Source organism: Hyaena hyaena, unplaced genomic scaffold, assembly GCF_003009895.1.
Source record: "Hyaena hyaena isolate Hyena2069 unplaced genomic scaffold, ASM300989v1 scaffold_560, whole genome shotgun sequence".
Taxonomy (NCBI): domain Eukaryota; kingdom Metazoa; phylum Chordata; class Mammalia; order Carnivora; family Hyaenidae; genus Hyaena; species Hyaena hyaena.
Window position 1 is genome coordinate 302099 of NW_024081192.1, and position 12902 is coordinate 315000.

The 12902-nt window shown below is 44.8% G+C and overlaps 1 protein-coding gene across 4 annotated transcripts in view; it reads left to right on the top strand.

Annotated features, from left to right (window-relative positions):
- Nucleotides 1–867: 867 nt before the first annotated feature.
- Nucleotides 868–12902, top strand: part of OS9 (OS9 endoplasmic reticulum lectin) — a 33743-nt gene continuing 21708 nt past the window's right edge. For all 4 annotated transcript variants that reach the window (XM_039256150.1, XM_039256153.1, XM_039256151.1 and 1 more), the window contains exons 1-5: nucleotides 868–1055; nucleotides 1470–1646; nucleotides 2729–2792; nucleotides 2923–2999; nucleotides 3182–3280. In XM_039256150.1, coding sequence (XP_039112081.1) covers nucleotides 894–1055; nucleotides 1470–1646; nucleotides 2729–2792; nucleotides 2923–2999; nucleotides 3182–3280 — 579 coding nt within the window. In that variant the 5' untranslated portion in view covers nucleotides 868–893. The remainder of the gene's footprint in view (nucleotides 1056–1469; nucleotides 1647–2728; nucleotides 2793–2922; nucleotides 3000–3181; nucleotides 3281–12902) is intronic.

Sequence of the window (12902 nt, forward strand, 5' to 3'; positions counted from 1 at the left end):
AGTTTTACTGATTATTTCTTTCGCTGTACAGAAACTTTTTATTTCGATGAGGTCCCAGTAGTTCATTTTTGCTTTTGTTTCCCTTGCCTCCGGAGATGTATTGAGTAAGAGTAAGAAGTTGCTGTGGCTGAGGTCAGAGAGGTTTTTGCCTGCTTTCTCCTCTAGGATTTTGATAGCGGCCTGTCTTACTTTAGGTCTTTCATCCATTTTGAGTTTATTTTTATGTATGGTATAAGAAAGTGGTCCAGGTTCATTTTTCTGCATGTCGCGGTCCAGTTTTCCTAGCACCATTTGCTGAAGAGACTGTATTTATTCCATTGGATAGTCTTTCCTGCTCTATCAAAGGATAGTTGGCCATACGTTTGTGGGTCCATTTCTGGGTTCTTTATTCTGTTCCATTGATCTGAGCGTCCTTTTTTGTGCCATATAATACTTGTTTTGCAACAAGTATTAACTAACTTTTAGAGGCATGCACCCACCCACCGGCCTCAATCGTCTATCTTGTGGGGGCAGATACAATGCAAGAAACAACTAAAAAAGAAAAATGAGAAAGCATGACAGGTGGAAGAAGACAGAAAGATTGCTTCAAAGGGCCACAGCTTTAGCTCTCACTTCTCTGGAACCCAGAGCGAGCACGAGGGGGTGGGAGGGGTGCCTCATCTCGTGGATGATTGGTTGGCTTCTCTGACCAATCATGAGCAGTGAGTGGTTTTGCTTATCATTGAGATCCACCTCCCCAAGGGTTTTGGAGCCACGTTTACAAATGGAAATAGGGTAAGTAAGAGGGACAGAACAGTCAGCCAATGAGACCTTGCAGCGTTCTTGGGCGGGGGTGAGGCCGCTGCCAGGTTTAGGGCGGAAGGAGCTGCTCCGGGTAAGAAGGTGAACGAAAGATGGCGGCGGAAACGCTGCTGTCCAGTGTGTTGAGGCTGCTGCTTCTGGGGCTCCTGTTACCCGCAACTCTGACCGGCGGTGTCGGAAGCTTGAATCTAGAGGAACTGAGTGAGATGCGTTATGGGATCGAGATCCTGCCGTTGCCGGTCATGGGAGGGCAGGTGTGGAGGCGTGGAGGGGCGAGGATCTGGGGCAAGGGGAAGGAGGGAAAGCTAGAGGAGTAAGGGCGGCTGTGGAGTCTGCATGGGGCACCTAAGAGGAATCGGGAAGAGTAGCTAGGGGTTTTACGACGACTCCTAAGGACCGTAGACTGAGACCCATTCCCCTGGGGCTAGGGACTGGGAGGGGTGGGGCTTCCTGCTGTCAGCTTCAGTTCCTGATCGAAGCACCCAGACTCCGCCCGGTAGAGAAGTGGGAGCGCTCGCTCCCCTCACCCGCCAAACACAGCTGGAGGACTTGTGGCTCATTCTGACTTGACTGGGCTCTTCCCCAGGCTCCAAAGAGGGATCTCCTTGTTCTCTCTGATCCCAGCCTCTCTTTGCCTCCCTGCCGCCCGACCCTTCCTTCTTTCCCAGAGCCAAGCTTCGGACGTGGTGATTGTCTCCTCTAAGTACAAACAGCGCTATGAATGTCGCCTGCCGGCTGGAGCTATTCACTTCCAGCGTGAAAGGGAGGAGGAGGCACCTGCTTACCGAGGGCCCGGGATCCCTGAGCTCTTGAGCCCAATGAAAGATGCTCCTTGCTTGTTGAAGGTGAAAGGGGCTGGGAAGAATGGAATGAGGGCTTGGGAACTAGCTATCTGTCTGGGAACCAGAGTGCCCATGAATGGGGAGGGATTGAGAGGACCTATGAGGGTTAAGAAGGCCACTGGAGGAGTAGACATATGTACAGAAGCAAAGAATCCTGCAACCACAGATGACACCCTGCTGAGTGTAGAGGAGGCTTAGGATAGAGGACCTCAGAGTAATGGTTAAGCCAAGATTGAGGGTCAGTGTAGGGTAGGAGGGGCATTCTCCTAGAGAAGCCTTCCTGGTAAAGTCACCCCCTGACCCTGTCACTCCCTGCCGGTGTCCTATTTTATTTTCATCATGGCATTTTTGCTGCTCTGAAATCATCTTATTTAACTGAATCATCAGTTTACTTATTTATTTTTTTAGTCTGAGTCCCAGCACTGGAATGTGAGTCCATGATGTCAGAGAATTTGTCTTGTTCACAGAGGCTAGAATAGCACAAGGATGTTGTAGAAGTTCAATTAATATTTGAATAGTCTATATTTCCCTGGTCTGAATATTTCAAGGATACCATGATTTCTTATCTTTATGGAAGGCAAAGAAGGAGTTTTAAAAAAGGAAGAGTGGAGGGGCGCCTGGGTGGCTTAGTCGGTTAAGCGTCCGACTTTCGCTTGGGTCATGATCTCGCAGTTCGTGGGTTCAAGCCCTGCGTCGGGCTCTGTGCTGACTGCCAACTCAGAGCCTGGAGCCTATTTCGGAGTCTGTGTCTCCCTCTCTCTCTCTGACCCTCCCCTGCTCACGCTGTCTCTCTCTCCTAGAAATAAATAAAATATTTTTTAAAAAATTAAAAAAAAATAAAAAAGGAAGAGTGGAGAGACCACAGGTGGAAAACATACTTTCGAGGCGTTTCTCCCAGTCACAGAAGGAAAGTAGCCCTTCTTCCTCACTGAGAATCTGGAGAATTGAGTATGGAAGCAGAGGGGATGAGATGTAGATGAGAGGTTATGTGTCTTGTAGCTGGGAGAGATTCAGGTTCCAAGCAGAGACATCTGCACTCTATCCCCTTGATTGTTCATTTATTATTTTTATTTTTTTATTGTCAGACCAAGGACTGGTGGACGTATGAATTCTGTTATGGACGCCACATCCAGCAGTACCACATGGAAGGTGACTCACGCCTACATTTCCCCTAAGCCCTCAGCAACACTTCATGGAAGGTGACCTGCCTCCCCAGTCCCCTTCCCTTTTAGTCCTCCTACAAGAGAGTAACGGTGCTTCACTGTGGTTTCTCTTGTAGATTCAGAGATCAAAGGTGAAGTCCTCTATCTCGGCTACTACCAATCGGCCTTCGACTGGGATGATGAGACAGCCAAGGTGGCAGGAGTTTGGGGTTGGGAGAGAAAGGGGTCCTGGCTGTAGACTAAGAGCCCTGATGAGAAGGGGAGGGTCAGGCTTAGCTGACACGTTGCTTGGGGCTTGGTGGCCGTTAGGACAAAGTGCCATTCTTCCTCTTTGCTGTCTTTCTTCTGCCCCCCCCCCCCCGATGCCCTCCCCAGGCCTCCAAGCAGCATCGTCTGAAACGCTACCACAGCCAGACCTATGGCAACGGGTCCAAGTGCGACCTCAATGGGAGGCCACGGGAGGCCGAGGTTCGGGTGAGTCTCAAGAGAGCGAAGTTGACACTCCTTCAGTGCAATTCGGACAGTGCTGAAGAGGGCAGAGTTGCGTGTTATGCTCAGGAAGGTCTCTTCCAGACCCCAGACTCTTAGGTTTCAGAGTCCTATTTTCAGCTGGTAGCTGGATGCCACTGCCTGCATAGTCCCAGGCACCTCAAGTCAACCGTTCCCAACCCCTCCCCTCTGAGCGCCTAGCCACACGTATTCTTTTTTCCTTGTTTCTTCTTCTGAGCATCATTACTGACTCTTCCTTCTCCTTCACTTTGTCTTCCTTTCTTCATTTAACGACTCATCAGTGAGGCTGAACAGGTGTAGGCATTGCTCTGGGCTACAGCGGTGGGCGAGCACGCAGCCCCTGCCCTCAGGGGATGTACAGTCTAGACAGGAAGACATGTGAATAAAGAATCACAGAAATGGGTCTGTGACTACAAACTGAGTAACGGTGTGAAGGAAAGGAATCTAGTTCTGTCAGTGTAAATGACAAAGCCTATTCGTTCTATTTCTAGATTTTGCTGACCACTCTCTTCTTTCCTATGCTCAGTGCCTTCCTCTCTCACCCGCCTCATTGCCAACAGCCTCTTTCCAGGTGTTCCTGATCTAGTGGCCCCTAACTGAGTTCAGGCAAGCAGGCAGATACAAGGTGGGAAAGGTTCTTCAGGTGGTTCTAACGTGTATTCGCAAACATAAACACCTGTAGAGACAAGACTCACACACCCAATGACACAAGAATGATCTTTCTGTAACACAGATTTGCATATGCAGTTGTGCGCTGGCAAATGTTGAGCGTTCTGATGGCCGGGATTGCGGGAGGGGGGGGGGGGGGGGGGGGGGGGGGGGGGGGGGGGGGGGGGGGGGGGGGGGGGCGTTGGGAGGGCATGGAGTGGAGAGCCTTGATCTGTAATGTTTGCCAGTGCCTGTGGTGTAGTATTCCTACCATGGCCAAATTTGTGCTGTCACTGCGATGTCATCCATCTTGCAACATTCCTGAAAATTTCCCGGTTGACTCTTGTGAACCGGTGTGGACTGACTCCAACATGCCACTACAGAAAGTGTCACTTCTCTGTCCCGTCCTGGAAAACCTTCAGTGATCCTGCCTCGCACAAAGGCTAAGATCCAAATACCTCACCACCGACTGGGGTGCCTGGGGAGGTGATGGGAAGCCCTCGGGTTCAGGATATACTTTGAAGCTGGACCCACCAAGACTTGTTGATGGATTGGACGTGGGCTGGAGTCAAGTATGACTCGGGGGGGTTTTTAGCTCAAGCAACTGCAGCAATGTAGCTGTCATTTACCAGAATGGGAAGGGACGGGTTCGGAGGGGAAGCTAGGCTGCTGTTAGACATACGAAAGTCAGAATGACTGTAGACCCCCAGTGGTGATGTCCAGTTGGTCATTGGCTCTGGGATTCTGGAGTTCAGGGATGAGGTCTGGGCTGGAGAAACATACTCATTGTGTTTCTGCCCCACTGGTCTTCTTTCTGTTCTTTCTTTGAATCAGTGGGTCTCCTTGTTGCCTCTGCTGCAAGCCGTGTTCCTCCAGATCTTTGAGCGGTGGGCTCCACCTGTCATTCACGTTATAAGTGTTATATATCCCTGTGACACCTCCACGGGTTAGCCCTACTGTTGGCACACAGAACACACGCAGCCTTCTGCTGCCATCCTGGTAAACAGCTACAGTGTCTTATATTCTTCTAAAGCATGTGCCATTTCCCGAAATTATCTTATTTGTTTTAACTTAATGTCTCTGTCTGTCTACCCCAACTAGAATAAGTTCCGGGAAGGCAGGGACAATGTCTTATTTTCTTTCTTCTTCTTTTTCTTTTCTTCTTCTTGTTTTTGTTTGTCTTATTTTCTGCTGTATCCTTGGTGCCTGAAACAGTGCCTGGCACCAAGTAAGTGCCCAGAAATTATTTGTTGAATGAGTGGAATGAATGAAAAGCCAGCTCAAGTGTCATCTATTTTATGTGAACTTTCTTGGCTAAGCCAGAAGGTTGGTTAGGTTTCTTCAGCGTTTCACATCCACATACCCATGTCCACATATATCCATGGCTTAGTCTATCTGGGCTGCTAGGACAAGATACCACAGGCTGAATGGCTTCTAAACAGAAATTTTTTCCTTACACTTCTGGAGCCTGGAAGTCAGAGATCAGAGTGCTAGTGTGGCCCAGGTTATAGACTTCTTGTTTATCCTCACGTGGTGGAAGGGGCTAGGGAGCTCTGGGAGCCTCTTTTAAATTTTTTTAAATGTTTTATTTATTTCTTTTTTCTTTTTTTTTTTTTTTAATTTCTTATTTCTAGGAGAGAGAGAGAGACAGCGTGAGCAGGGGAGGGTCAGAGAGAGAGGGAGACACAGACTCTGAAATAGGCTCCAGGCTCCGAGCTGGCAGTCAGCACAGAGCCCGACGCGGGGCTCGAACCCACGAACCGCGAGATCATGACCTAAGCAAAAGTCAGAAGATTAACCGACTAAGACACCCAGGCACCCCATGTTTTATTTATTTCTGAGAGAGAGAAACAGCATGAGCAGGGGAGGGTCAGAGAGAGGGGGAGATATAGAATCTGAAGCATGGGGAACCTCTTTTATAATCCCATTCACAAAGGTTCCCTCCTAAAACCCTCACTTCCTAATATCATCACGTTGGGCATAGGATTTCAACATAAGACCTTTATAGGGACACAGGCATTCAGACCATAGCAACCCACAAGCATCTACACACACATATAATCGGTTATAGCACTTACTTTATTATATTCTAACTATTTTTGTTATTTGCAGCTTGAGTAAGGCCAAGAACTGGAGGCAAAGGCTGCATTTTCCTCTTATCTATTGAACATATGCCCTGCACCAAGCCCTGTAATAGAAACTAGGGATGAAGTGGTGACTGAGAGACCTAGTCCTGCTCTCAGGAGAAAAACATTAAATAAACAGCCAGAGCAAGCAGGATAAAGTCTGACAGGTGAACTACATATCATGGGCAGGGGTAGGGGGATGGACACAATAAAAGCCAACTCTAGCTGAAGGGAGGCTTCCTGGAGAATGTGACTTTGGAACTGACAGTTGAAGGATAAGGAGCTAGTCCAGCAGCTGTAGAGGAGAGGGAAGAGGGCATTCCAGGCGGAAGGTTCAGTAAGTGCCATGGGCCTGGAGACAAGAGGCTGTTGATAGCTATTTGCAGTGACTGGAGGGAATTGTGGGAAGGGAGTGTGGGAGGTGAGGCCAGGCATTGTTAGGGGACAGTGTGCAGGTCATGAAGCTCTGTAGCTGTGTTGAGTTTGGACAGTCTGAGAAATAAGGGAGAAGCCAATGAAATATTTTAAGGAGGGTGATGACATATTCAGTTTGGGTTTTGAAAGCTCACTGTGGCTGGAGTGTAGCAAATGATGGGGAGACCAGTTAGAAAGTAGCCGCGGTGATCTGGGTGAGAAAAGAAAGTGGCCCAGGGATGAAGAAATGTGAATCTGGAGGGAGATTTAGAGGACAGGATCAATAGAGTAAGGTTCGTAGGTTTCTGGATGGAGCCTGGATAGATGGTGGTTCTTGTTATTAAGTTAGGTATAGTAGAAAGAATAAGTTTGGTGAAGGAAAATGTGGTTTCAGGCCACCAAATCCAAGTAGAGATTTCTGAGGAGGCTGATGGATCTGTGGGTTTGGAGCTCAAGAGAGAGATCTGAATTGAACCCAGAGGGCTGGGAATCATCAACATCTTGGCTACAATTGGAGTCAAGGTCTGGGTAAAATCCCCCCAAAGAAACAGTATGTAGTGGAAAAGGTGAAACAGAATGGTGAGGAAGCCATCATTGAAAGCATGGGCAGAAAGCGGCTTTGCCAAGAAGGGTCCAGAAAGGAGACTACAGTGACCTATTTCAAGAAGGGGCTGACCCAGGGCATCTGTTGCATTTGAACCTTCAGAGAAGAGGAGGATTAAAAACTGCTTGTAGGTGGTTATGGGAAATATTAATAAAAGAAAAGCATGCACAAGGAACAGGAATTCAGGCAGTAGGCATGGGAACCAGATAAAAATTTCTAAGTCCTCTAGTCCCAGTCTCCCCTGACCAGTCCTTTGGTTGGACTTAATGACAGAGGTCATTGGTGATCTTTGCTACAGCAGTTTCAGTTGGGTGGTGAAGAGGAGGTGAAGAAACCTTGGAAGAAGTCTGGATAAGAAGGGGAGGGAAATGGCGAGCACTACTAGTTGGAGGGGTTATGGGGTTGGGGAGGGTGGTACTTTGTTGTTGTTTCGTGTTTTATTATTTTTTTAATTAAAAAAATTTTTTTACTGTTTATGCATTTTTGAGAGAGAGAGAGAGAGAGACAGCACACAAGCAGGGGAGGGGCAGAGAGAGGAAAACATAGAATTGGAAGCAGGCTCCAGGCTCTGAGCTGTCAGCACAAAGCCCAACGCAGGGTCGAACCCATGAACCATGAGATCATGACCTGAGCTGAAGTCGGTCGCACAACTGCCTGAGCCACCCAGGCGCCCCATGTTGTTTCGTGTTTGAAAATGGGAGCGAGTGTAAATGCTGTTGGGTGGACCTGATAGAAAAGGAGAGATTGAATTACAGAAGAAGGGGAAGAGAATGGGCAGGGCTGGGATACGGAACACGGGAGAACAGTCACCCTGAGGAGGGGAGATCTAGGGTTGTAACTGGGAATGAAAGGGTGGTATATTTGGTGGGGAGTCTGGAGGTATTAGTAGCAGAAAGTTGAAGGCATTCCTGTCTGGCTATTTGCCATTTTTAGGTTTTTATATATTTTTTAAAAATTACTTAGAGAGAAAGAGAGAGCACACGTCAGTGAAGGAGGCGCAGACAGAGGGAGAGAGAGAGACTCCCAAGCAGGTTCCTCACTGTCAGCTCCAAGCCTGACGCGGGGCTGGAACCCACGAACTGTGAGATTATGACCTGAGCTGAAATTAAGAGCCCAACACTCATTTCTTGGGGCACCTGGGTGGCTCAGTTGGTTAAGCTTCCGGCTTCGGCTCAGGTCATGATCTCGCAGTTCGTGGGTTCGAGCCCCACGTCGGGCTCTGTGCTGACAGCTAGCTCAGAGTCTGGAGCCTGTTTCAGATTCTGTGCTTCCCTCTCTCTCTCTGACCCTCCCCTGTTCACGCTGTCTCTCTCTCTGACAGAAAAAAAAAAAAAAAGAGCCCAACGCTCAACTGACTGAGCCAGCCAGGCACCCCACATATTTTAGTTCTTAGATCCTGATGGACCACCCAAGTTTGTTGCCTTCATGATTGAGTAAACCACACTCCCCCGCCCCCTGCCTCCTGGGCAAGCATAGTGAAGTCCTACCTTCCCAATGCCTCCTGGGTAGGAGCAGTGTCATGGTGTTTGGTAAAAGTGCAGTTTCCATAGGGTTTGGGAATGGTTAGCCACCTGGAGTTAAACAAATTTGGATCCCTATCTCAATTCTTATATTAAGTGAGATTTCACAGAGATCTAAGATTTTTTACTTTTTAATTTCTAATTGTGAAACATTCCAGACTTATAAAAATAATGTCCTAGAGACCCATAAATCCACTGCCAAGTGAAACAGCTGCTAACATTTTGCCATATTTGCATCAGAAAGGAATAAAATGTTAATGATATAGTTAAAGCCCACCCTCTCATTTCTTCTCTCCCCTCCTCTCCAGAAACAACCCCAACCATCTTCATGCTTGCTTTGTACTTTTATTAGTCACACACATATCATAGACAACATATATTGTTTTCTGTTTTAAAATTATGCATTAGTGGTATCAACTTGCTCTTCCACTAATCATTGTTTGCCATTCTGTGGCATGACATGGAGATCTAGTTCAATGATTTTAATGGCTGTGTGTTTCATTGTTTACTTACTATTCCTCTTCTGAGGAAAAGCTGGATTTCCACTCTAATGCTTTTATACACAGTGCTACGATGTAGGTCTCATTGTGAATGTGCCAGAGTTTCTTTGAGGGAAATACCCAGAAGCATATTTTATTGGTGATTTTGGTGCATTGCCCATTTTTTTCTTTTCCTTTTTAATGTTTATTTATTTTGAGGGAGAGAGTCAGAGAGAGAGAATGAGAATGAATGAATGAATGAATGAATGAATATCTAGCAGGCTCTCCACTGTCAGCATGGAGCCTGATGCAGGGCTTGATCCCATGAACCATGAGATCATGACCTGAGACAAAATCAAAAGCTGACATTCAATCACCTGAGCCATCCAGGTGCCTCTCAATGTCTTTTTTCTTTTTTCTGGTGGTGCTCAATCTCACAACTGTGAGTTCATGACCTGAGCAGAGATCAAGGGTTCGACACTTGGGGGACGCCTGGGTGGCTCAGTCAGTTAAGCATCCAACTTCGGCTCAGGTCATGATCTCACGGTTCGTGAGTTCGAGCCCCCTGTCGGGCTTTGTGCTGACCGCTAGCTCAGAGCCTGGAGCCTGCTTCAGATTCTGTATCTCCTTCTCTCTCTGACCCTCCCCTGCTCAAGCTGTCTCTCTCTCTCTCTTTCTCTCTCAGAAATAAATAAAAACATTAAAAAAAAAAAGAGTTGGATACTTGGGGCATCTGGGTGGCTCAGTCGGTTAAGTGTCTGACCTCGGCTCAGGTCATGATCTCACAGTGCATGGGTTCAAGCCCTACATTAGGCTTTGTGCTGAGAACCAAGGGCCTGTAGCGTGCTTCAGATTCTGTGTCTCCCTCTCTCTCTGCCCCCCCCCCCAAATATAAGTAAACATTAAACATTTTTAAAAAAAGAGTTTAACTGACTGAGACACCCAGGTGCTCGACCCTCTCCAGTACTTATTACTATTTTTTATAATAACCATCCTAATGGGTATGCAGTGGTATCTCACTGTGGTTTTTATTTCCATTTTCCTAATGACTAATGATATTGAGTATCTTTTCATGTACGTATCGTCCATTTGTATATGTTCTTTGGAGAAATGTCTGTTTAAATCCTTTACCCATTTTTTAATTGGATTATTTGGTTTTTATTGTTGTTGAGTTGTGGGAGTTCTTTATATATTCTGGATATTAATCACTTATCAGATATATGATTTACAAATATATGTGTGTATGTATATATATATATATATATTTATACATACATACATATATATGATCTCCCATTCTATGGGTTGCTTTTTCACTGTCTCTCTCTTTTTTTTCAAATTTATTTTTGAGAAAGAGAGAGATAGAGCATGAGCAGGGGAGGGGCAGAGAGAGAGAGAGAGGGAGACACAGAATCTGAAGTAGGCTCCAGGCTCTGAGCTGTCAACACAGAGCCTGACGTGAGGCTCAAGCTCGTGAACCTGAGCCAAAGTCTGATGCTTAACCAACTGAGCCACCCAGGCACCCCTCTCTCTTTTTTTAAAGTAGGCTCCATGCCTAACGTGGTGCTTGAACTCGTGACCCTGAGATCAAGAATCACATGCTATACCAACTGGACCAGCCAGGCACCCCCTGCTTTTTCACTTTCTAAATAGTGTTTTTTGATGCATTAAAGTTTTTAATTCTGATAAAATCTAATTTACCTATTTTTTCTTTTATTGCCTGTGATTTTGGCCTCATACATAAGAAATCATTGCCTATTCCAAGGTCATGATGATTTTTACCTATGTTTCCTTCTAAGAGTTTTATAGTTTTGAATTTATTTTTGTATACAAAGTAAGGTGAGGATCCAACTTCATTTGTTTGCATGTAAATATCCAGTTTTTCTAGCAACATTTGTTGACAATACTATCCTTGTCCCTTTGGATGGTCTCAGTACCCTTGTTGAAAATCAAATGAGCAAATATGTTAGGGTTTATTTCTGAGCTCTATTCTATTCCACTGGTCTGTATGTCTATCTTTATGCAAGTACTACATTGTTTTGATTACTGTTGTTTTGTAGTAAGTTTTGAAATTAGGAAGTGTTGAGTTCTCCAACTTTGTTCTTTTTCTTTTTAAGATTGTTCTGGGTATATGAGATTCCTTGAAATTCCATATGAATTATAAGATGGGTTTTTCTCTGACTATAAAAACAGCCATTGGTATTTTGACAGGGATTACAGTGAATATGTAGATCACTATGTAGAATACTACCATCTTCATACTACATTTCCCAATCCACAAACATGGGCTGTCTTTCTGTTTATTTGTGTCTTCTATAATTTCTGTAATTTGTAATTTTGTAGTTTTCCATGTGTAAGTCTTTCACCTCCTTGGATACATTTATCCTAGTTTATTTTTTGATGCTATTGTAAGTGAAAAAAAATTTTAAATCGCCTTTTTAGAGGCACCTGGGTAGCTCAGTTGGTTAAGTGTCAGACTCTTGATTTTGGCTCAGGTCATGATCTCACAATTGTGAGATTGAGTTCCACATCAGGCTCTATGCTCATGGAGCCTGCTTGGGATTCTCCCTCTTTCTCTACCCCTCCCCCATGCATATGCTTGCTCTCTCGTTCTCTCTCTCAAAACAAATAAATATTTAAGAAATTGCCTTTTTGGCTTGTTTATTGCAAGTATACAGAAATACATCTGATATTTGCATGTTGATTTTTATATCCTGAAGCTTTGCTGAATTCATTTATTACCTGTAATAGGGTTTTTGTGTGTGTGTCATGTGGGGGAGCGGGATTCTTTTGGATTTTCTGTGTGTAATATAAGGTCACTTGTGAAGGGAGATGATTTTACTTCTTCCTTTCCAATTTGGAGACCTTTATTTCTTTTTCTTGCCTAATTGCTCTGGTTAGATCTTCTGGTACTATGTTAAATAGAAGTGACATAAAGTGGGTATCCTTACCTTGTTCCTATTACTCATGGAAAAGTTTTCAGTCTTTCACCATTAAGTATGCTATCAGCTCTGGGATTTTCATATATGGCCTTTATCATGTTGACATTCTCTTCTATTCCTAGTTTATCAAGTGATTTTTATCAGGAAAGGGTATTGACGCTCAAATTCTTTGTTCACAATTGAGATGATCATGTGGCTTTTTTCTTCATTCATTTAATGTGGTGTATTTTAGTGTCCAGATTGTTTTTGTGTATTGAACCATCTTTGCATTCCTGGAATAAATCTTATAGAAATCATGATGCATGATGCTCTCAGTATGCTTCTGAATTTGGTTTGCTAGTATTTTGTTGAGAAATTTTGCATTTGTATTCACAAGGGATCTTGGTCTGTAGTTTTGTAATATCTTTGTCTGGGTTTGGTATCAGGGTAATGCTGGCCTCACAGAATGAGTTAGGAAGGCATTCTTTATATATTCCAGATTTAATTCCTGAATCTCCTCTACTGTATCTATAGCTTACCTTTTTCTTTTGTTCATAGTATCTCAAATGTACTTTTAATTTAAAATTTTAAAAATCCCAATATGATTAAAAATTTCAATCTTTTTCTTTATAGTTTGTACATTTTATGTCTTTTATTAAATCCTCTTCTATTCATTATATTTTTCAAATTATAGAAGTTTTCTTCTCATATGTTAGACTTTAAATTTTAATGTTTATTTATTATTGAGAGTCAGAGAAAGACAGAGCATGAGCAGGGGAGGGGCAGAAAGAGGGGGAGATCCAGAATCTGAAGTAGGCTCCAGGCTCTGAGCTGTCAGCACAGAGCCCAACAGGCGGATCGAACTTACAAATCG